The 24098-nt window shown below is 35.0% G+C and overlaps 3 protein-coding genes across 3 annotated transcripts in view; 2 read left to right on the top strand and 1 right to left on the bottom strand.

Moving 5' to 3' along the window:
- Positions 1-7179, bottom strand: part of LOC129237073 (neuroglian-like) — a 96657-nt gene extending 89478 nt beyond the window's left edge. Inside the window, exon 1 of the mRNA XM_054871473.1 lies at positions 7031-7179. The gene's annotated coding sequence lies outside the window, so the exon portion shown is untranslated. The remainder of the gene's footprint in view (positions 1-7030) is intronic.
- A 2168-nt stretch (positions 7180-9347) lies between these two features.
- LOC129238895 (adenosylhomocysteinase) lies at positions 9348-13071 on the top strand. The gene is made up of 6 exons (XM_054874121.1): positions 9348-9413; positions 9479-9547; positions 9655-9845; positions 10713-10828; positions 11863-12088; positions 12159-13071. Exons 2-6 carry the CDS (start codon positions 9526-9528, stop codon positions 12897-12899), a joined length of 1296 nt encoding a protein of 431 aa, XP_054730096.1. The 5' UTR covers positions 9348-9413; positions 9479-9525; the 3' UTR covers positions 12900-13071.
- Positions 13072-17255: 4184 nt separating this feature from the next.
- Positions 17256-24071, top strand: LOC129236743 (P3 protein). The gene is made up of 3 exons (XM_054870935.1): positions 17256-18263; positions 22573-23396; positions 23456-24071. The coding sequence occupies exons 1-3, from the start codon at positions 18035-18037 to the stop codon at positions 23774-23776; spliced, it is 1374 nt and encodes a 457-aa protein (XP_054726910.1). The 5' UTR covers positions 17256-18034; the 3' UTR covers positions 23777-24071.
- The last annotated feature ends 27 nt before the right edge of the window (positions 24072-24098 follow it).

Here is a 24098-nt window from a genome sequence, read left to right as displayed (position 1 = left end):
ACATACATAGCTGCGCGTTATTGAGTAAGCGAGCCAGTGACTACCAACTAACTGAAAATTGTTTAGCAAAATGACGTAATCCGCCAATGCCTCCAACGCAAACACACACGTTCGCACGCGGGCGTTGAACGAGCTTGGTAAAGCGCCGACCAATACGTGATGATGATAGCTGCCGAAAAAATAAAAGTTGCGGCACGAAACAAATGCAAAATCCCAAAACTCTGAGAATGAATAACGCTGCACAACAACAAAACACAAAAAAAAAAAAACTAAAACTAAAGAAATGAGACACATCAAAAAACAACAAGAACAACCTAACGAAAATAACATCACAAGAGACAAATGGAAAAAGAGAATACCAACAGGAGACAATCAAAGTAATAAAAAAAAATGTTCCTAAATCCAAGGCAAAGAGCACACAAATGGCGCAAAATAAATAGTATTAAAATTGACAAACACACGCACACACACACACGATATATTAAAATAAGAGTATAAAAATAAAATAAAGTGGCGAATAAATAAGTCTGCAAAGAAGTGTATGGATCAAGAATCTTTTGAGCATATCATGGGGAGTATATGCACACCTACATACATACATACACACATATGTATAAAGATGTGTGCATCGAAATATGATTTTCTTTTTTTTTTCATACAGGTTACGCGCGGATAGACGGATAAATTTAATAGATTTGAAAAATCCAAATGGAAATGGCGATGTAGGTATGTACTATATGTCCATGCAAACATACGAACACATATATACTTTTTTATTTTATAGAAATATGTAGGTAAGAGCAAGGAAATCACTTTTCCAAGCGTAAATCCACTGAATGCGTATTCTCGAAATATAATAGCGGGGAGGGTGGCAGATGCTAGAAGTCGACGACAGATAAAGGACTGCATGTACATATGTATGTATGCATGTGCATTGATAGACAACTGTCAAATCGCATTGTTTTTGCAATGATGATGTAGGGTAGGAAACAAAACAACTCAGAGCAAACTCAATATTTGAAATTGACAAACAAATAAGTAGTTCACTCGAAAATAATCGACTGTCAAACGAATGCGCAAAAGCAAACATAGAAATATTCGCTGACAATAGTTCTGTGAGGTAGAACAACAACGCATGGTGAATCGGCATGTGTATATGTAAGTTTTATAGGTATATATGTATGTATTCTATGTATATATGTATACGTATTATATGAATGCATGTAGGTAAATAAGCACATAATTCACTGGTGATATCATGCAAATTGTGCCACTGTGTTCGGCAGGTCAGCAACGCGAGCGCAGCCAGCACACGCCCGTTATACTAATTTCGATTTATTTATTGCCTTTCGCAATTAATGGCGCAATTAGATGGTGGAATATCTTTTTTAATTATTGAATTGGAAAACAAATGAGAATTAATTTGAGGCACTGCGCATATGATTTGGTGACTTTTAAAAGTAAAAGTAAAAGCAAAAGCAAAAGTAAAACTAAAAATTATTCACTAAAGTGAAACTTCCACAGGGAAAAGTCTAGATGTTGTTCCAGAAATGGAGGGAACTACACTTTAAGCCGACTCCGAACGACAGATATTTTTTATGAGGAGCTTTTTCATAGCAAAAATAAACTCGGAAGTTTGCCAGCGACTGCCGAGGGGCGAAAGCTATTAGAAAAATTATTTCTATCATTTTGGTGTTTCATGCACGGAGATTCGAACCTACGCACTTCCGAATGCTAGTCACGCACCAAAGCGATCTCCACAGAGAGAAATATTACTATGATTAGATGTTATTATTATCAATTTACTATATTATTATACTAAAAATGGGCTAACAGAATATTACTAAAAATGCTGACTAAAAATTTTTTTTAAATAAAAAATAATTTTTTTCTTATTTTATACAAAGTTTGAAACTTCCAGTTTTGTTGCGATTTTTTTGTATGCAATATACGTATTTTTATAAGAATTTAAATTTTTATTAGAATTTTTCTAAAATGCTAACTCAAAATTTTGAAGAAATTTATTAACTTTTTTTAATTTTATACAAAGTTTTCAAAAATTTGTTTAACTTTTTTGAATTTGTTTTTTTTTTAAGTTTGACTCTTTCAGTTTTACTCCGATTTTGTTGTATGAAATATATTTTTATAAAAAAATGTATTTAAAAAAATAGTCGAAACTTTGCCATATGTCGCGCTGCTATTATTGTGAACAATTGTGTAGATAAATAAAGTACATTGTAAAATACCGCTTTGATTGAAAAACGCTCATTTTCAAAATGACTCTCGATTTTTTGATGTATCGAAAAACTAGAAAGTTGTTTTTGGCAATTTGTTTTAAACTCGCTAAAAGTTGTAACGCCTCACCGTACGATGTTATGGGCTGACTTATTCTTTCATTAGATTCGTCATCTGAATCACTTATGTGTATCTAGGGTTGGTGTCGAAATTCTGTATGTACAAAATTTTAAAAACAAAATTCTGCTTTTTAAAATTCTGCTTTTTTAAAATTCTGCTTTTTTAAAATTCTGCTTTTTTAAAATTCTGCTTTCTAAAATTCTGCTTTCAAAATTCTGTATTACAAAATTCTGTATTGAAATATATTGTTAACAATGTTAAAGAGGTAATGTAATAATTTAATTTATTATTATTATTATTTTTTATTATTATTCGAGATATTCAATAAAAAATAATAATAATAATAATTTTTTCTTCAGTTTCGATAGAATCCACAGTATTTATGCGTAGAACTTCTTTTCGCGTGGGCGGCCTTCGGCCGCGCTTCAAAAAAATAACCCTCATCAGTCCAACTCCGGCTACGCAATCCACAGTATTTTTGCGTAGAACTCTTCTAAAAAACAAACCGCTGCGAAGGATTATTAAGAAAAGAAATGAATTAAGTCACACTAAATGTAATTGACTAAACTAAAATATTATTATCGCTTAAACATATACATATATGTATATTTATGGAATAAATGTTTGTTTTGTTACTTCTTGTATGACGAAAATCACAAAACTTGAATAAAGCAGAATTTTTCGCATTAAACATGCAGAATTTTGAAAAAGCAGAATTTTAGAAAGCAGAATTTTAAAAAGCAGAATTTTTTTGCAATTTACAGAATTGTGTCTCCCAGAATTTTGTAATACAGAATAATGACACGCTCCCGTGTATCTATGACATTGCTTTGTTCTTCAAAATACAGACATTTCTATCAATTTGAAGAAAACCGTCGAAATCAATCACCCAATCAAGTCCTTCCTGGAATTTAGCATAAATTACCATTGGAATGCCACCTCCGGGATCAAAATTATTTTTTTATATTTTTTTGAATTCTGTAAATTTATAAGATTTTCGATCAAATGGTGTGAAAAAGAGTGTCCGCCTCCAGTTAGAATAGAGTATAATAGAACTAAAAGAGAAAAGATAATGGATTACAATGTTTGGACATCTGAATCAAAATTGTGAGAGCAACTTCAGATGCCACGCCATTGGGGATTCGACAGCAGAATTGTGCTCGCTCATTTCACTCGTACTCACACAGTCGTCCAATCCGTTGTTGTTCAGACGACAACGAAGTTATACGAGTATAGTCGAAGACTGTGTTGGTTTTTTTTTTTGTATATCAATAACACAATCTCAGTTTTGTCGTAAACAAAGCGAAGTCATGGCCCCATTTAGGGCAACGAATCAGCTGTTTCCTTCAAAATCGCTGAGAGCCGGTTAACAATCTGTTATTGACCACACCTCTGCATTCTGTGATTCGTTCTAAGAAAAGTTTTGCATTTAGGCTTCAATAACTTTTGTGATCTGAGCATCCTATTTATGTGGTGATTTTTGTTTATTTTTGGGTTGCGGCCCAAGGAAAAATTTTACAGCGAAAAAATTTTTAAAATTCCCCGAAAAATAGATATTCGATAGATTTTATATGAGAACTTGTATTTTAATTCGATTACATTAAAATTTGAGTCAATAATTATGGTCGTACTCTGAATATGTCCCGAATTAAATCTCACATTTTTGAGTCTTGAAATGCTAAAAAACAAAGTAATTTGCCACGAAGCATTAATTTAATTTGACACGTCAATCCCTCAACTTCTTCACATTCCGCCTAAATAGAATGCATTGACAACAGAATTCAATAAGTAATCCATTAATTTTAAATCAATTCGGGCGGGGCAAATTGCGCCGGGACTGTTAGTATTTATTTAATTTTTTTTTTATAATTTCGACCAACTTGCTTGTTTAATATTACTTGTGCTCATGGTGCATAAGCCTATTGTTGTTGTTGGAACAGGATAAAAATTCCCCATTCATGTACGAGGAATGCTGCTGGAGGGACAGTCCTTGGGCTGATATAAATCCGAGTCGTGGGTGGGTCGCACCAGAAAAAAAAATAAATGTACTTATATGCGCAACTAAAATCAAATTATTTTTCTTTTCACGTTAATATTTTTTTTGAATGAAAATTAAAAAAAAGAACAAATATGAATACGTTTACGTAAAAATTTTTTTGAGGCATCATTGCAACAGTACGCATTTGAAAACGACTCGAGTGTCTCATACCAATATTCACCGACTGTGGGTTAAAGTTCGTTAGAGTGGCAGCCTAAGGTTGAGGTCATATCAGTCATTTGCTGAGAGAGTGTCAATAAAAAAATATGTAATAATGGTAATAAAATTACATCCAACTCTTCTTTTATGCTGCCTACAAAATTTATGCGGATATCTAGCACCAGCTTCTCATCAGATGAAAATGTGAATTTAGTTCTTCTTAGGCAGGCGTAGTAAATTGAAAACTTTCGAACTGTTTCTCTGGGTTTTGTTTTTTTGTATAATGGCTCTTGCAGCAAATAAACGACAAGTATGGAGGTGAGATGGACTTGTTTGAACCAACAGTTTTGGAGACCTTTGTCCGCGTGCGGTTAGAATAGAGTAGAATAGAACTAAAAGATCGTTTCCACGACAGTCGGTTCTACGTTACCGAAACGACCCGGATTTATATAAGGCCAAGGACTGTCACTCCAGCAGCATTCCCTGTATGTAAGTATGGGGAATGTTTATGCTGCTACAACAACAAGACCTTTGCGTTTCCGAAGACCACCAACCCACTGAAGAGAGCAAATGACTGAATGTTTTCCAAATTGTGCAGTCTTCTGGCATTTGCAACATTACGACACACCACACCCCACTCAACGATTAAAAATATTTGGTTCTTTATATGGCGTTTAATAACAAAATGTCTAAAAAAATTAGTTGCTTAAGGGGGGGGGCTAGGGTCACAAAATCGAAATTTTTTTTCTTCACTCATCTTATAGTAAATCATTTCAAGAATGTTGTGTTAAAATTTTAAGTGGATCGGAGCAGAACTCTCAAAGTTATAGCCTTTGTAGGCACTCTACCTCGAATGCGGAGCATCGATAATTTTTCAGAGTCATTTTTTCAAACGCGTTTTTCCCGAAACGACTTCTTAAAAGTCAGTGCCAATCACAACTCCGAAACTATTCAACCGATTCTTTTCAAATTTGGCACACGTTTTCTAAATCAAAAATACCTCCTCCCCCCCCCCCCCCCCCCCACTGTTTTTTTTTATTTTTTTTTTTTTTAAGGTTGTTTTTCACTTACAAATATGGCGAAATTTTTCGCCAAAAATGCTCATTTTACGTTTTTTTGCCACCAAAACTACAAAAATGAAAAAAAAAAAAATTTATTAATGGGGGGGGAGCATTACGTCATACTTTAACTGAAAAATTCGACTTTTTTAGTTTCAGATGATTCTACGACGAATGCCGATTGGCACCGCAGAGCACCTCTCGAAAAACATATCTCCAAAAAAACTCTGTCATGGGCTTATTTGTCAAAATTTTATTATTAATATTCTTTAAAAACTTATTGAAAAGATGTACAATAACATGCAACTGATTTTATTAAAGTATCTTAAGCCATATTTCTGTAAAAAATTAAAAAAAAGTGTTTTTTTTTTAGCGCTAAACCCTACCACCCCCTTAAGTAGAATTAGTCCAAAATTGACGTCATCATTTTATTAAATGAAACACGATTCTCTTTTCTGGTTTGATCTGCCGCTGACCTCCAAAACCCAACATTTTCACTACTCTGCCTTGTCAAACTTATTTATCAACCTTTTTCTTTTACACACATACACGCATTCTCTTTCACGCCTTTTCGTGCTTCTTTGAATTTCAAATCATAACATTTCGAAATTTGACCAACAAAAATTAACATTTGAAGTGAGCGCGCGCGCAACCGGAAAGGGGCCGCCTTGGCAACACTGGTGGCGTTCTGCCCCACCTTTTCAACGTACAACCGCGGCAGCAGTAGCGCTGACGTCGTCGCCGTGCATGTAGAAACCTGTTTTTGTTTTCGTTGCTTTACGTCGTATACTGTTTTCGCACGTATGTGCCTATTTGTTGTTGCTTATGCGACGCTAGCGTCGTTGCCTTTACGAGTCGTCGAATAGTCACCGTTGTTGCTGTTACTATAGCTTTTTTTTATTTTTATATCTAACAAATGACTTGCTGCTGCCACAACCACCGCCAACAGCAATGAGTAGCAGCCAACAGGGTGCAGTATTGCAGCTCTAAATTGTTTCTCTAAGCGAACAATTCATTTTGTTATGAAATTCGAGTTTATTGTTGCCATAATTTTTGTTCTTGTTTTTATTGCATTTGTTTGCTGTTGCGAGTCAGCATATTTTATATTTGAGAATAAGCGCAACAAAGCAACTAAGTTCACACACACACACATCCATATTTAGAAAACAATCGGAAGCGTCGACGTTTTCGACGAAGCCTTCTTTTTTCTCGCTTCTGGCCAACACGACTACGCGCATTTATAAACTTAACACATTTCTTACACTTATTAAATATAAATAAAAATTATTTAAGCTTATTTACCCGAAAAGAACTTGTATTCATCAAATATTGACGGTTTCTCGCATATCCTTTGCAGTCATTTTACTCTTTTTTTCGGGCTAAAACGAAAGCTTTCTTTTTCAGCAGTGAAGATACACACAAAACTGTTGTATTTTATTTATTGTTATTTTCACAGCTTCTCACTTCGGTGGTTGACACATTTGTTTTGAAATATAGTATTTTTTGTATTTATATTCCAATTCACTTTAATTCATTTGTGTTCAATTAAACTTGCTGAAAAATGTAAGTACACTCAAGAAAAAAAGTTACCAATTTACCACTACTGACAGAAATTTCATTAAAGCAGCTCAGCCAGCACAAATTACACTCGCGTCTCATCAATTCGGCTTCTCGCGCACAACTGCGAAACAGACGAAACAGGGATGAGCAAATTGTGTTCACAAAATTTCCAATTGGATGCCTATTCGAAAAAAAGTATTATTTGCGCTCATTGGCAATACTGAAATCAAGGTAGTGCGTTCACATAAAGTTATTATTGTTTTTTTTTAACTAAATAAAATAATACAAAAATAACTTAATGCCATTTTAATATAATATTTTACAAAAAAAGCAATAATGAAATCCAATAAATCAAGTCAAAGTCAAGTCAACATATCGAAATGTACGTCAATTATTTTGAAAAAGAAAATAAACTGCAACCCTGTATCAATTCACCACATTTCTGTTTTTGTAGACTCCAATAAGATCCACTTATTCAATTTAGTGTGCTGCCATATCGAAAATATTTTTTCCAATCCAATCCATTGCCATTAATATTCTCTTATATGACAATAGTTATGTTCCCAAAGAGAAATTGTATACAGGACAACGCCTAACTGTAAATTATGTCAAGATTCACTGCTTTATTTTCAATGTTGCTTCTTACAAATATTATATATTTAATAAGCAATAAATTGTTATTATATTAAGTTTTTTTATTGTCTTGTCATTGTGTCCCGAACTTGTATTTTTGTTTCATGGCATTAACAACCAAAATGCCTTTACAAATATAAAATGCATCATGTTTTTCAAGATTTTCGTTACAAGGGAACGAAATAAATTGAATTATTTTATACAATGGAATTATTTCATACAATTTATTTCATGCCACAAAATTCGTGCTACCAATTAAGGCATTGTGCCATTTGGTGAATTTCAAATTAGGCATCAAGATTATGCTCGCTAATTTCACACGTATTCTTATGCTACATATTAAAATGAATTCAGAGGATATGGCCAATATCAGATCATTTAAATGAATTTTAGGGAATCAGCTGATTTGCTGACGTTACAGGCGATATGACGGCGGTTTGTTTACGATAAAACCAAGGTTGTAAAAAAAAAACAATAACAAAAATCTACACTCCTCCAATCAATCGTTTTTTAAGCGGCAACGAAGCAACGTAAGCAGTGGTTGCGTCGATTTTTTCTTATGTCACCAATACAATCTTAGCTTTTGCCGGTCTCTGTTGTAAAAAAAGCGGTGCTGTGTAGATTTAGTGCTTATTGGAAATTAAAACGTTAAAAAAAAAATAGTACCTAGCGTGCGTTTTTTAAAGATTCAGCTGGTAGAATTTCATTTGAAGGTGAAAATTTGCTAATCTGGCTCTTGGCATCGCCATACTTAAATGCAGAAGTGAAGCGCGTTTTCTATTTATTGCCTCTAAATTAAATCCTTTTTGATATTGAAAATAAGAAGGAAACCAATATATTCTAACAAAATCGAGTTTCGGTGTGCCAAATATTTAGTGTACCGTTCAAGCGCATTTAACCCTGTATATATAATTTTAGGGCATCCAGCAAAAACAAATTCGTACTAGGTGCTGTTCAAGGCGAATTAAGTACTATAGGTGGCGTCTTCCCAAAACAGTTACTTTATTTTTCGCGATGTTGAGAAGTCTGACGTCAATGCAAAACTAAGGAACAAAATAAACATAAGGAGGAGACATCACATGTTTGTGAAAATGCAGGAAATAGTTTGGTAATATTGTAATTTGTGAGATTTAAGCTAAACAACTTAATTAAAACAAAGCCCCGCGTGTTAAATTGTGAAAACGCAAATTAATATAAAGCCTTCGAACGAAGTTTTTCGCATTTTCATTGCAAGAAAATGTGTGTGTTTCACTGCTTTTGCCTTCTCTTCCTCGTCACAAACAAGTAATTTCTTTTCCTTATTCATGGGCTCTAACGACATAGCAAATTCGGTACTATGTATTTTGACATTCTTTGGTGTTGGTAGTAGATCAGCTGATTTGTTCTTACGTTAATTTTGGTAATTGGAATGTCAAAATGTTTGCATTCTGATTGAAATTTACCACCAATTGCATAAACAATCTATCTATAAAACTTTTTTTACTAATGCTGCCACCTTGCATGAATTCGCCTTGGCATGCTTCTTTTCCGCGGCGAATCTATCTTCTTGCCAAACGCACGCCTGGTTTTAAGTTTACTTTTTCCTTTATCATTATTCGAGCCGGTTGTGGGTAAGTGATCGCTTCCCGCAAAATTATTCCAACTTATTTCAAACGACTAACCATAAATAGTGTAGTCTCTGTTATTTTACAGATCCTAAGTGAAAATTATACATAAAATAAAATGAGTCCACAATACAAAGTTGGTGAGTATAAAAATGAGGTTAGCCCATTTCGCTGAAAACACCTGGGATTATTATCCTCATTAGTTGCAGTCTTCTGTAAAATTATTAATAATTTTTAACGTTTTCAGCTGATATCAGTCTCGCTGAGTATGGCCGTAAGGCCATCATAATCGCGGAGAATGAGATGCCTGGTCTAATGGCAATTCGCCAGAAGTATGGACCACAGAAAGTACTAAAGGGCGCACGTATTGCTGGATGCCTTCATATGACCGTACAAACGGCCGTATTGATAGAAACCCTCGTCGAGTTGGGTGCAGAAGTGAGTAAAACATATTGTTAATTTACTTAAAAACACTAAAAACCAAAAAGTCTAGAAAAGCGGCTGCAAAGTTTTTGATTTGCTAAGACTCCTGTAAAAGTAAATATTTTCATGTTGTTGTTGTTGTTGTAGCAGTATCTTCGCCCCGTCAGTGTAGTGTAGTTGCCGGTCGTCTTCGTCTAGCTCATCTAACGGTAGGCCCAGGGAACTCGCTGTTTCGTCGGGTTGGGTCCAGAGGGAGAGAGGTGTTAGATGAGTGGGTTTGGTGGGGCATTTGAAAAGGTGGTTAGTGTCGTGCGGGGTGCCTTAACATGCTGGACATATGTATGTTTAATACGTCGGCGACGATTCTGGATAAGTAGGAGTTTAACCTGCTACAGTATCCAGAACGTAATTGTGCCAAAGTTACGCGGGACTCTCGGGGAAGCTGGAGGGAGGTATGCCGTTAAATATTTTCATCTAATGAGGTGCTGTTTAAAGATATCGCCATGATTTTTTTTACACAGCATATACAATCAGTGCTTGTGGTCATTTCTGCCTACTCTAAAATTTGTTTTTGTAATGACGCTATTGAAATAATGGTGCTGTACAGAGAGGCGGCCCAAGGCCGTAAATTCTTAAAACTGCTTATCTCCTTTGTTTTTGTTTAGAACGTATGCGAGTTCATGACGTTCATTCATTATTCATAACACACGTATTCCACGTACGTAATTATGTGCCGCTGAGCAAGCTATTATAGATAATTTTAGAGGGCTAATAGTTCAAAGCGATGCTACAGCGATAACATTAGTAACCTTTTCGCTTAGCAATAATAAAAGAGTAGATAAAGTTTTTAAGTTTTGGAACTATTCTTTCTTTTGTTTTCAGGTTCAGTGGTCAAGCTGTAATATATTTAGTACACAAGATCATGCAGCTGCAGCTATAGCCAAGACTGGTGTACCAGTCTACGCATGGAAGGGCGAGACCGATGAGGAATACTTGTGGTAAGTCGCAAATAAGACATTTAAATTTTTTTGTTTTCCTTTTTTGTTTTTTTTTTTTGTATTTGGAAATTACTTCCGTAATAGTTGGCTTATGTTCGAAGTATATTTAGACAACAGTCGATTCTACGTAACCGGAACGACATGGTTTTATAGCTCCTGGTGACGCTCAAGCATGCATGTTCTGCAGCTTATATGTGTGCGTGTCGGGTGCTTGACGCTAATATCTAAATTTTTTGATTTTCATCATTCAAAGGCCGACAACAAGTATGTGTGACGCGAAGAAAGTACGAGTGTCACCCGACACACACACATATAAGCCTGCTGGACATGCATGCTTGAGCGTCACCAAGAGCTATTATATTCGGCCAAGGACTGTGACTTCAGCAGCGTTCCCCATATAAAGGGTTTTCCAATAAGAGGTGTTATTTTGATATTCAAAGGAAAATGCTATTTTTTAATATAAATGATGGGATGTTTATTTCATAATAAAGAGGAAGGTATGCCGTTAATAGTGAAAAATAACATCAATCAATTCACCACCACGACCACGCTTACAGGACAATATTCCCTTTCATGAAATTTTCCGTAACCGTATTGCAAAGTGACTGCCCTATGTCCTCGATAGCCTCACGAATTCCATCTTTGAGGTCTTGAATCGACCCTGAGCTGTTGGCGTATACCTTCTCTTTCATGTGGCCCAAAGAAAAAAGTCACAAGGTGTTAAATCACAAGATCTCGGTAGCCAACTGTGATCACCTCTTCGAGAGATAACATGGTCCGGAAACTTTTCCCGTAAAAGATCAATGGTTTCGTTGCTTATGTGGCACGTAGCGTCGTCTTGTTGAAAAAAAACTTGTCCAGATCAATACCATCCAATTCCGGCCATTAAAAATCGTTAATCATCTCTCGATAGCGCAATCCATTCACCTGTAACACCTGTTATTGGCAAATCTTTACATGTATGGGGAATGTTTATGCTGCTACAACAACAACAATATTTGAATGACTTTTAAATTAAATTATTTCAAATTTAGGTGCATCGAACAGACGTTGGTATTCCCCGATGGTCAGCCCTTGAATTTGATACTTGATGATGGCGGTGACTTGACTAATTTGGTGCACGAGAAGTTCCCACAGTACTTAAAAGGCATAAAAGGATTGAGTGAAGAAACCACAACCGGTGTACATAATTTGTACAAAATGATGAAGGAGGGTCGCCTGAGCGTGCCTGCGATCAATGTTAATGACTCAGTTACAAAGGTTTGCTTGCCGTACATATCAACTACCTAAAATACAACAAATTCACAATTTTTTTCTTTCATAATTCCAGAGCAAATTCGATAACCTGTATGGTTGCCGTGAATCGTTAATTGATGGCATTAAGCGCGCCACCGACGTCATGATTGCTGGAAAAGTGTGTTGCGTCGCCGGTTATGGTGATGTAGGCAAAGGTTGCTCACAGGCGCTGCGTGGTTTCGGCGGACGAGTTATTATCACTGAAATCGATCCCATCAATGCGCTGCAGGCTGCCATGGAAGGGTACGAAGTTACCACAATGGAAGAAGCATGCAAAGAAGCCACTATCTTTGTGACCACCACCGGTTGCAAGGACATCATTACTGGAGCGCATTTCCTGCACATGTCCGACGATGCAATCGTTTGCAACATTGGTCATTTCGATTGCGAAATTGACGTTGCATGGCTGAATGCGAATGCGAAGGACAAGATAAATGTTAAACCTCAAGTAGATCGCTACACCCTCGCCAATGGCAAACATATTATTTTACTGGCCGAAGGACGTTTGGTGAATTTGGGCTGTGCGCATGGGCATCCTAGCTTTGTGATGTCAAACTCGTTCAGTAATCAAGTTTTGGCACAAATTGAATTGTGGACCAAGGCGGATAAATACAACGTCGATGTGCATATGTTACCAAAAATCCTCGACGAAGAAGTGGCCAGTCTACATTTGGAGAAATTAGGTGTAAAATTGACGAAATTGACCGCCGAGCAATCCAAATACTTGGATGTGCCACAGACTGGCCCCTTCAAGCCAGATCACTACAGATACTAAGAGCCCATCTCTGGCTCAAGCTCTTGCAAAGGTAAACATACTATTATTGAGATTTTTTTTTTTCTAATACCAATTGGTTTTGTTGTAATTTGCATTAATAAAGTTTATACATACATATATAAAAAAATTGTAATAAAGTGAATGGAATACTATAAATAGCGAAAGTCACGTATTTGATAAGAGTGTTTTGGTAAAATTTTTTGCTTAAAAAAATATATGTATATAGTATATAAAAATGTATTCATATGCAAAACGAGATAAGCAAGAAAATTATAAATGAGCGTAGACTTATGCGTGACTTGGCACAAATGAATCACACCGCTGGACCAATATATTTTTCTTATCAATTAAGTTAATGAAACTACACCCGTTTCCACGGCAGTCGATTCTATGTAACCGGAACGACCCGGATTTACTATATATCCGACCAAGGCCGGCCATTCCAGCAGAATTCCCCAAATATGTATGAGGAATGTTTAGGCTGCTACTACAACAACAACAACCCATTGCATAATTATAAACTCACAATATAATCTTGCTTATATTTTTTTTGTGTTTTAGAGAAAATATTTTTACATGTCCTAAGTGTTTGAAGAGAAAGAAATTCACATAAAAAGCAACAAAAACAACATAATTTGTATTAGGCAAGAGGAGAGTAGACAAATAATTCGAAATAAGTAATTAACTAATGTCGCCTTGTAAGTTGTCTTTGTTCCAAATGGTGCCGGTCTAGCGACTTGAGATCTTTTGTTGGTCTGCACTTTGGTACGACTGCGACCCAGCTTGACCTTAGTCTATGTAGAGCAAAGAGGTAGGCAATCATATCGTAGGTGAGAGTGGAATGGTGTTTACAGTCACCAACATAAGCGCAGGCCCGTGTAAGCTGACACGATGAAACTAATGAGAGCCCCATATAAATAGGATAGTTAACAATCCGCTTTCCGCATTCATAACAGTATCATCCATTTGTATGTACATATGCACTCCCGTGTTCACAATAAAGTGAAAGCGTTGTATTGTAATGTTTTTGTTGTTTATTCATTTATAGTTTTTTTATAAAAATATAATTCATACTAACACAAAGATCATATGACTGATTCATGCCCTTTTTGTGACCAATCACCGGAAACTCCAGCACACCTTAGATTGGATATCCCGGCCGGAAGAAAGCCGCATACGCTCGGCCCAATCCAGCTCCAGCTCAGGTTTATAAAGTGCGCTGTGTTTTGATGAGATAACGTGATGAGTAGAGGACACAAGTGACTGTGGGTCGAAGTGCATATCATTCAACACCATATAACTCAATGATTCAAACTTTATCCGAAATTCAAAAAATTTCAAACTTTTTAATCAGACTTTTTGGATAAATTTGTAGCCCATTTAATTTTGATACAACATTTTGCATGTTTAAATTGGCTGAAAATTCGCGTTGATTTTCCGATATTTTTTGTTTTGTTTGTTGGCTTCTTCCATATAACGGAGAAATTGCACAAGACCACCAGCAAAAAAAAAAATTTTAAAAGCCAGAAATCAATTCGATATAAGAACGGATGGGGGTACGGATATAAGAGAGATGGACGTTTCACCTCCTCTTAATTATGGCAGATGGTTTTTTGTGAGCAACTTTTTCATGATAGAAATACAGCCATGGTCATATAAATAGCATATTTAGACTTTGAAAGCAAAGAGTTGAACTGTTTTTAAATAATTTTTTTGTTTTTTTTTGGGAAAAAAGCAACATAAAAAATAAAAAAAATGTTTACTACCTCTTTTAAAGAAAACATGGTCAAAAAGATTTTCAGTTCTGATTTATTATAATTTACGAGAATGTTGATAACTCACGAAACCTCCTGGAAACATAAATAGCACATCCTAAAAAATTCCAAATAAAAGCAAAAATAGTAAAACAAATCAGATAGTTAAGTAATAATATTGTTTTACCAGATTAGTATTTTGTACTATATCCACTGTTTTTGATTACTTCTTCAAGCCGTCGTTTCATGCTTTCTAAAAGCTTGTGGCATCCTTCCTTTGGAATCGAGTACCAAGCCTCCTTAGCTGCGGCCCACAAATCATCAAAATTTTTAAAATTTTTGTTAGCGATTTTGACCTTAACGTCATTCCACAAATTTTCTGTTGGATTGAGATCAGGGCTCAGCCATTGCTTCACTGTCTTTGCAGTATACTTTGGAGCATTGTCCTGCATAAATGTCCAATTTAATGGCATAGACTCAAACTCAAATGGCTCCATTTTATTTTGGAGTATATCCAAATACTAAAATCTATCCATTTTACCAACCACGCGAACAATCGGCCCAACACCATGCCAGGAAAAAGCTCCCCAAACCATGATATTTCCGCCGCCGTATTTAATCGTCTTTTTTGTGAACTTAGGATTAAGCGGTTGATTTTTTGGACGTGGTATAATAGTTTTCCCATCTGGTCCCATCCATTTATTTTGGTTTCGTCGGTCCAAAGTACGTTTTTCCAAAACTGAATAGATTTGTCTTTGTGGGCTTTTGCAAAGGGAAGTCGGTGTTTGATATGTCTTTTTGAGAGGAGTGGTTTTTTTCTGCTTATGCGGCCAAACAGCTGGGATTGGGGATTGAAATTTCATTCACAAATAATATTTGATAAATGCGATCAACCTCTCTTTATATACGTTTAAAGAGTTAGTAAAGAAAAATTGCCTTTTTGTTGAGTGTTTAAGGATCGTGTGCAGGGATTACATGTAAAAAGAAATAAAATATTTTTTCTGTTCTGTTTTATACAAGAATATATTAGATTAATATACATTAAAAATATTTTGTAATCAAAAGTAACTTCATCAAATCTTTCTGATGATCGCATACCTTTTGTTTGCTGCGTTTCGTCCCCCAAAACCCCCCGTGCGCACGGCCCTGGATAGGATGAATCTTTCTTAACTAAATTAAGAGCATTATAAACCATTTTCCGAGAGCACATCACCATTTCAGCTATTTCTGCATAGCTTTTTCCGTTTTGACGGCATATAAGAGCTCTTTTCTCCTGCGTGCAATGTTTTCCACGTCCCATTTTTAGTAATTACTTTAAAATTTTATTTAAGAAACAAAAAAGTATACTAAAAGTCGCTGAAACAATATTAAAGTTTTACTCTCCGCTGCACAAGTTAAAATGTGCCAAATTTGTGTCCACTTCAAAACAGCAAACAAGCATAAATAAAGTAAAATAGAGCGCAAAAAGTTCCATTGAAAAAAGGCCGCAAATTCCTCGCATAAATGTAAGCTTAATAACGGTAATAAATGTAAACAAACAAATTAATTTGATCAAATCAGAGTTCTTAGTAAAAACTTAACTCACAAACTCAAAGGTTCACATTTGTGCTATTTATCTGTCCATGGCTGCACATTTGGAGGTTTGCCATTGCCTGCCGAGAGGCGGTCGCTGTTAGAAAAATCGTTACTATCAATTAGTGTTTCGGGCCCGTAGTTTTAAATCTATGCATATCTGAATGATAGTCGTGCACCAACCCATTGTTGTTGTAAAGGATTTTGTAACAGCATATACATGCATTCCCAAAAAATGTTGAGGAATACTGATGGAGTGACAGTCTTCGGCCGATCATAAATCCGAGTCGTTTCGATCATGTAGAACTGGCCGGCTTCCTCATTACAATCAGTTTATATATCGCTTGCTGGTAGGCGAAAAAATGGTTAGTATATCCTAAGGTGTTAAAATTAAAATTCAAGGTAGCGCAAAATTAATTAATCTGTCGGAAGATTTATAATTTTTGAAAATGACGTCGTACGCCAATCATATTTGGCACTTGTGAACTGGATGAGTAATTGTGTCTTCTTGTATCTAATAGAGCATGCGGATGTCGGGCATTTGCTCGTTATTCCTAAGGTAGAAAATGTGTTTCTATTCTCACACTTAAATTAAATTACTCCTTATAAAATTGCTCATTTACTTATATAATTATTTTTTAATTTCTCCAATAATCATAATTTCCTAGTTTATCATTTTTACACATTTATTCCATATTATTCCAACTATTGTCAAGAAAAAAAACTCCATTTACTGGTCTTTCATAAGAAAAAAGATAAAAATGTTATCTCTAGATCATTTTTAAAGACAACACATACATATACTTGCACACCTCACAACCATCACACCTACTTATTGTTATCGTAGATAATAAATACAAGAGTAGCAAACGAATGATAATTTATCAAAGTTACTTGACGAGCATCTTGGCTCTTGTTTGTATGTGGAGGTGCAAAACAAGTACATCGTACTAACAAATAACAGCCTGACGCTCAACAAGTCGCTATTAAAGTTTAGTGAGTGAGTAGAGGTATGCGGTAAACGTTGTTGGGCAGATTTTTGTTGTGGGATTATCGGTTAAAGAGAAAAATTTCCCTGGGTTCCAAAAATATATCAACTTTTTTAAAAATAAGCTGTGCTAAAACTGCCGCGCGTTGCCGCTAGTAATCATTCACTTTTTACTGCTTCTGTTTTTTACACGAAAATGATCGAAACAGTTGTGGATGAATGCGTAAATGAGCGGAACCGCGTACACACAAAGACAGACTCCAGTTGAATTGTTGAGTGACTTTTTCGGAGAGCCGCACACTAAACATCCAACATTGGCGCTTTGAGTGTTGTGGATTGGGGGCTACTATCCAATTATTGTGCTGTGGTCGCTCAGCATTTGTTTTGCCGATTTATTTGTGTCGCGACTTCGTGTTGGTCTCGGTGTTTTTCCACCTTTTCGTCGCATTTCGTGTATTTTTGGTTTATTTTGTTGTGATTTAATTTCCATTTCTTAATATTATTACTTAATATAATAATACATATACATGCGTCAAGTGTGAGCAATTGTATTGAAATTTAAAAAAAAGGCACTTAAGTATGTAAGAAGCCATCCACATCCACTTCACACCTGCATCTGATAAGCAGCACGTATGAGAGTAGGAGAAATCCACGTACTCTACAGCACATAACCGAATTTTAAGTGTATAAAAACAAAATGTACTTTCGGTAATGACTTGTTAATTTTATTTGTTATAGTTCACATACAGTGAAGTAAATATATATATGTATGTATGTGTGTACCTATATCTAAATAAACTGTATTAAGCCGCGTATCCACAATGAATCCGTGTAACAGCAATTGTGCAATAATATTTTGCGGCGTTTTCTTTGCCGCAGTGTCGGCTTTAACAACGACAGCGCAGCAACAGGTTGCAGCATACAACACAACGGGCGCGAACAGTAAGCGGGCGGCACGTATAGCTGCCCCCAACTGGCATGCGAAATTCACACCCCAACAGTTGGAAATGCATATGAGCACCAGTGCTGAAGTGTTGCTGGAGCTTACAGGTAAATTGTGCAAAAACGTAGAGAGAGTAAATAACAGAGGGTAATTTGATTCTGTTATCGTCACTCACTGGATAAATTAATAGGAAGGCAATTGTTTTTGCAAATATACGAGTATGCGAGAGAAGGGCGGGAAGCCATTTGCAACTTCTTTACGAGTATATGCAAGAGAGTCTGTAAATATAACCATCTTGAATAAGTTTTGGAAAATTAGAAAGAAACACTTGCTTACACTCTTGATGTGTTAATTCAATATAAAGGGTGATCAATTTAGAAGTATTGGATTTTAAATTGAATAAAAACAATGAAAATTCAAATTGATTGGACAATCTTTATTACTTTTGTGTAGAACCATTCATGACATTTATTTTTTAAAGATAATCCCTTTCAAATGTTGGCCACAACTACGCGGTAGTTCGGCCATCCGTAAACACGAATTTTGAATGACTCGCTGGAGGACTTCGGTCGGTCGGTCGATATCTCGTGAATATAACTTCAATAATGTTGGCTTTCAACGCCTCAATCGACGCTGGTTTACCCACAAAGCATTTAGACTTTACATACCCCCACAAATAAAAGTCAAAAGATGAGATATCACACGATCTTGGTGGCCAATTCATTTGTCCAAGACGAGAGATAAATCGCTCACAGAAACGATGACTCATTAATTCCATTGTTTCACGGGCTGTATGGCAAGCGCCGTCTTGTTGGAAACAAATGTTGTGAAGTTGACGCGCTTCAATTTCCAGCATCAAAAAGTCATTTATCATGGCGCGATATCGTTCGTCATTCATTGTTCATTCATACTTTTTACAGAGCGTAAATTTTCGTAATACAATTTTACGATTTGTAAACGTGAGAGGAAGTATTTCCATGATGAAATGTCACTGAATACTGAAAAAAAATTATGTATTTAGTTTGAGAGTAATCACGCGTGATCTGTCAAAAACCCCTATTGGAAAAGGTACCTCCAAACTGAGCACCCTTTATATTAGATACATATCTATGCATGCATGTACTCGCATGCATTCACATTTTTGTATTTTTCACAAAACATATTTCTACTGAGTTATTTTTTCCACTTCTTAAGAAACCATAAGAATATTTAAACTCTTAAGATTAATTACCTTAAAAACTGTTACCTCCAGATCTGTTGTTTTCTCAAATACATATGTATGTACGTAGTTATACACTTACGAACAAAATAATATAATCGCGATATTTTGACCACTTCTGACTACTTTTCTTATTTTGTTTATTTTTTCATAATTTTTTTATAGATTTACATAAATCAAAGTTTAAATTTGTATAAAATATTTATAAAAATTCAAAGCAAATTGCATTCCTTTTCCCGAATGGAGACCCTATGTTCACCACAAAACGTTTCCATCGCATACGGTCTTTCGCAATTATTTTAATTTCGTTAATTTCTCCATTATGAAAAAATGACGGCCATTCGTTAGATGGAGAAAATGTGCGATATCGTCTGGGAGAAAAATTATCAAAAAGTAACGAGAATTTCGAGCCCCTTCAAACGGGCTTTATTGTACTAAAATTTGATGCGTTATTATTCTTTATTCTGATTAAAAAGTTTGAAATTTTGTTGAACATTTTTTTAATTTTTATAATATTTTTTACGTTAGATTTAAGAACTTGATTTTTAATTTTGTATATTAGTTTAAGGTGTGTTGAAATGCCTTAAAAGACTGAGTCTTACAGATACAACCATATTTAGCAAAAAAGTAATAATTAAATAATAAATTATAATAATAAAAAAACGTAAAAAACAAAAACAAAAATTAAAAATAAGAAAACTAAAATATAAAAATAAATAAAAACATTAAAAACAAAAAAACTTAAAATAAAACATAAAAATGAAACAAAAACGAAATTTAAGAAAATAATTTTAAGAATTAAATTGAACAAAAAAATGAAATGAAAAAAGCTATATTTTTCTAAAGAAATAAATACAAATTAAAAAAAGCTTGAAAAAACTGGTTAAATAAAATCAAAATAAAAAATGAATAAATAAAAGAAAAAAAAGAAAAAAAATTAATAAAGGAAATTGAAAAAATAATTATAATAAAATAAAAATAAAAAAAAAATGAAAATTTTATTGAATGAGATATATTTTTATAAAAAAATAAATAAATTAAAATAGAAAAAACTGGTAAAAATGAAACTAAAATAAAAAATTAATAAATAAAAAAAGTAAAAAAAAAAAAAAATTAATTAAAGAAACTAAAAATAAATAGACGAAAGACAATTAAAAAAATAATTAATAAAACATAAAAAAAACAAAATAAAGTAAAAAAGGTCGGAAACTGTTTTTATTAAAAAAAAATGTTAATTAAGGAAAAGAAAGAGGGAGAGACCCGAGAGAGAATAAGAGAGTGAGAGAAAGAATATATATCTAAATAAATTCACAACATTTGCAGAGAATACAAATGGACAAAATTTATCAAAAACGGAGAAGGGTCGAAAACAAACCGTGGCAACAACGCGCACTACTCCGAGCGTTTATCACCCGCACAAACGCAGCGATTCCAGGATCGCAGCAACGGCACAAATTACCGCAAGATAATACCAATAAATCCGACGCCGGAATGGATAGCGGAAATAAGCACCAAAAAGTAGGCACAAAAAAAAAACGCCAAAAAATTGGAACCAAAAAACGCCCCAAACAGTAGGCACCAAGGAAATATAAGGCCAATAAGTAGGCACCAAAAATATATTTCCTACAAGTTTGCACCAATAAACAAGCGCCAAAATAGGCAGTGTTATTTCTCACTAGAAATTAGAAACCACAAGGAAGAACTCAGGAAAAATAGCATAAAGTGTATCTAAGATATATGTATATAAGGTATAGCTCTCTCTCTCTCTCCTTTTCCTCTACGTTTCATCTTTTTTTTCTCTCGCGGAACGAAAATGCCCAAAACGTTGCATGGCTTTGAAATTTTACTTTCATTCTCGCTCGTCCATCGACGCCTAAGAAGTTTAACTTCAAAAAATAGACAAAACTGGTTAAGATTAAACCAAAATAAAAAATTAATATAATAAATAAAAAAAGTAAAAAAAAAATTAATCAAAGGAAAATAAAAAATAAATAGAGAAAAGACAAGTAAAAAAATAATTAATAAAGCATAAAAAATAATTAAAAAAATACAATAAAATAAAAAAAGTCGGAAATGTTGATTTATATGATATTGGTATGAGCTATATTTTTATTAAAAAAAAATTAATTAGAGTTAAAAAAAAACTAGACAGAACTGGTTAAAATTAAAACAAAATAAAAAAATAATAAATAAAAAAGTAAAAAAAAAAAAAAAAAATAATAGGTCTATGAATAAGTTCGTGCTGTTTTTTTTTCGAAATTTGAATTTCGGATCATTCCCATGGCTTTTAAACGTTTGGAAATGGTTGATTGATCAACTCCCAAAGTTTTTGCAACCTCTTCTTGGGTTTGAGCCGGATCTTGATCGAGCAATTCCTCCAATTCGGTATCCATGAACTTTGGCGGCGCGGCCAAAATCACCACTTTTAAAGCGTGCAAACCACTTCTGGCACGTTCGCTCAGCTAGAGCATGCTCACCATAAACTTCCACCAAGATACGATGACTTTCGGCTGCTTTTTTCTTCATATTAAAGAATTCCCCGCAAAAACACATTATTTGGCACGAAATTCGACATTTTCAAGTGTGGTAAAAATATTGTTGTTTACGCTTCAAATAAAAAACTTATACTGACGTTTGTGCCTTACGACAGTAGCTCTCCAATGAATGTTTGGAAATGTGGATCGATGGAATAATAATCAAGTTACGCCATCTGTTGTAAAACCGCACGAACTTATCCATAATTAAAGAAAAATAAAAAATTTAAATTAAAAAAATCAATAAAATTAGATAATTAAGTTAATAAAACATAAAAAAATACAATAAAATAAAAAAAGTCGGAAACTTTGATTTTTATGATATTTGTTGTCGGATGAGCTATATTTTTATTTAAAAAAATGTAAATTAAAAAAAGAATGAAAAAACTAGACAAAACTGGTTAAAATAAAAGGAAAATAAAAAAAAATAAAAAAGACAATAAAATAAAAAAAAGGTTTGAAACTGTTGTTCATATATTTGTTGAATGAGCTATATTTTTATAAAAAAAAAATTAAAAGCAAAAAAAAAAGAGACAAAACTGTTTGAAATATCGCGATTACATTATTTTGTGCCTAAGTGTATGTATGTACGTAATCCAATTGTTCTTGTTATTTACTTATTTATTTGTTACAGTTTTCTCTAATATTCCTCCACATTAACAGATTTGCCACTGGACTCCGCATTTGAAGTACTGAGCGAAAACCCGAAACTGGCATGTGTAGAGTACCTCATTCCCGCCGATGTGATTAATCCCGCAACACTTGTCTGGCGCGGCAACATCACAGTCGATGCTATCTTCCTTGGCTCCACCAAGATCTATGTGCATCGCGTCAATACCACCGAAAGCGCCGAAGGCACACTCACTCTAACGATCATACGACAAACGCGTATCATCGATCATGTCTTCACTGGCTCCGTGGCGTTGCTCGTCTCCCTGCTGTATATCAACTTTGGCGCTGCCTTGGATGTGACGGTGCTGCGCAGCTTACTGGCACGACCTGTCGCGCCCATCATTGGCTTTCTGACACAATTCATTATAATGCCACTGCTCGGCTATGGGCTGGGTGTGCTATGCTTTCCCGATTCACCAGAATTGCAGCTGGGCCTCTTTTTTACGGGGGTCTCGCCAAGTGGTGGCGCATCGAATATCTGGGCTGTCATATTAGGTGGCAACATAAATCTCTCCGTGCTGATGACCACAATCAGCAATTTCGCCGCCTTTGGCATGATGCCATTGTGGATTTTCACGCTGGGCAGGCTAATCTTCGATCGTGCCAATATTACGGTGCCTTACGAAAATATCGCAACATTTGCAGTGGCGCTGGTAGTGCCGCTCGCCATTGGCTTGGCCATACAACGTTGGTCACCACGCCTCACGCGTGTGCTGGTGCGCTTACTCAGGCCAATTTCCACTTGTCTGATACTTTTCATTATTGTATTTGCCATCATCACCAATCTCTACTTGTTTGAGTTGTTCTCATGGCAGGTAAGTTAATTTTAGTCCAATTTATACATTCTTTTGATATTGATTTAATTGATCCGCAGATTATACTTGCCGGTTTGGCACTGCCTTGGATGGGCTACATATTAGCCTGGTGCGCGGCCAAAGCTTTGAGGCGTAACGCCGTCGATGCGCTAACAATTGCCATTGAGACGGGCATACAAAACACCGGCATTGCGATATTCCTATTGCGTTTCAGTTTGCCACAACCGGAAGCCGATCTAACCACAGTCATACCTGTCTCCGTGGCCATATTAACACCCATTCCACTACTTGGCCTGTACATCTACAAGCGCTGCGCCGAACGTGGCATTGTGGAGGGGCAACTGGACACTCAAAGTGTTACGCCAACGCATAGAAATTAGCGGAATCGTGCAAGTCAGACTGAAAGCGGTACACATCACATCTTAGATATTCCATTGTTGTTTGCGATTTTAGGAAAGTTAAAAATTCGAAAAAAGTCATAGAAAATTAGGCACTAGCGCATATCGCGGAGACCTGTTGAAAGTGCGACAACAATAACAAAAGCTTTAAAAATTAGTGTCTTATTGTTAGGTAATACTGGCGCAAACAAAGTTTAGTTTTTACCCTCGCCTCCTCGCGCGCTAAGCGTGAAATATTCCTGCAATTTATATATGTAAGAAATGTATTTTTTTTTTAATTATGCAGTTATTTATACACAAAATG

Source organism: Anastrepha obliqua, chromosome 2, assembly GCF_027943255.1.
Source record: "Anastrepha obliqua isolate idAnaObli1 chromosome 2, idAnaObli1_1.0, whole genome shotgun sequence".
NCBI classification, from domain to species: Eukaryota; Metazoa; Arthropoda; class Insecta; order Diptera; family Tephritidae; genus Anastrepha; species Anastrepha obliqua.
This window is presented reverse-complemented; position numbering and strand designations above follow the sequence as displayed.

What these genes read in the sequence shown, in the direction of transcription:
- LOC129238895 (XM_054874121.1), top strand. Translation starts at nt 9,526, where the DNA reads ATGAGTCCACAATACAAAGTTG. An exon ending in TCGTCGAGTTGGGTGCAGAA is followed by an intron (nt 9,846 to 10,712) that starts GTGAGTAAAACA and finishes TTTTGTTTTCAG; the next exon opens with GTTCAGTGGTCAAGCTGTAA. An exon ending in TTAATGACTCAGTTACAAAG is followed by an intron (nt 12,089 to 12,158) that starts GTTTGCTTGCCG and finishes TCATAATTCCAG; the next exon opens with AGCAAATTCGATAACCTGTA.
- LOC129236743 (XM_054870935.1), top strand. Translation starts at nt 18,035, where the DNA reads ATGAATCCGTGTAACAGCAATTGTGCAATAATATTTTGCGGCGTTTTC. An exon ending in AGTGTTGCTGGAGCTTACAG is followed by an intron (nt 18,264 to 22,572) that starts GTAAATTGTGCA and finishes CCACATTAACAG; the next exon opens with ATTTGCCACTGGACTCCGCA. An exon ending in TTGAGTTGTTCTCATGGCAG is followed by an intron (nt 23,397 to 23,455) that starts GTAAGTTAATTT and finishes ATTGATCCGCAG; the next exon opens with ATTATACTTGCCGGTTTGGC.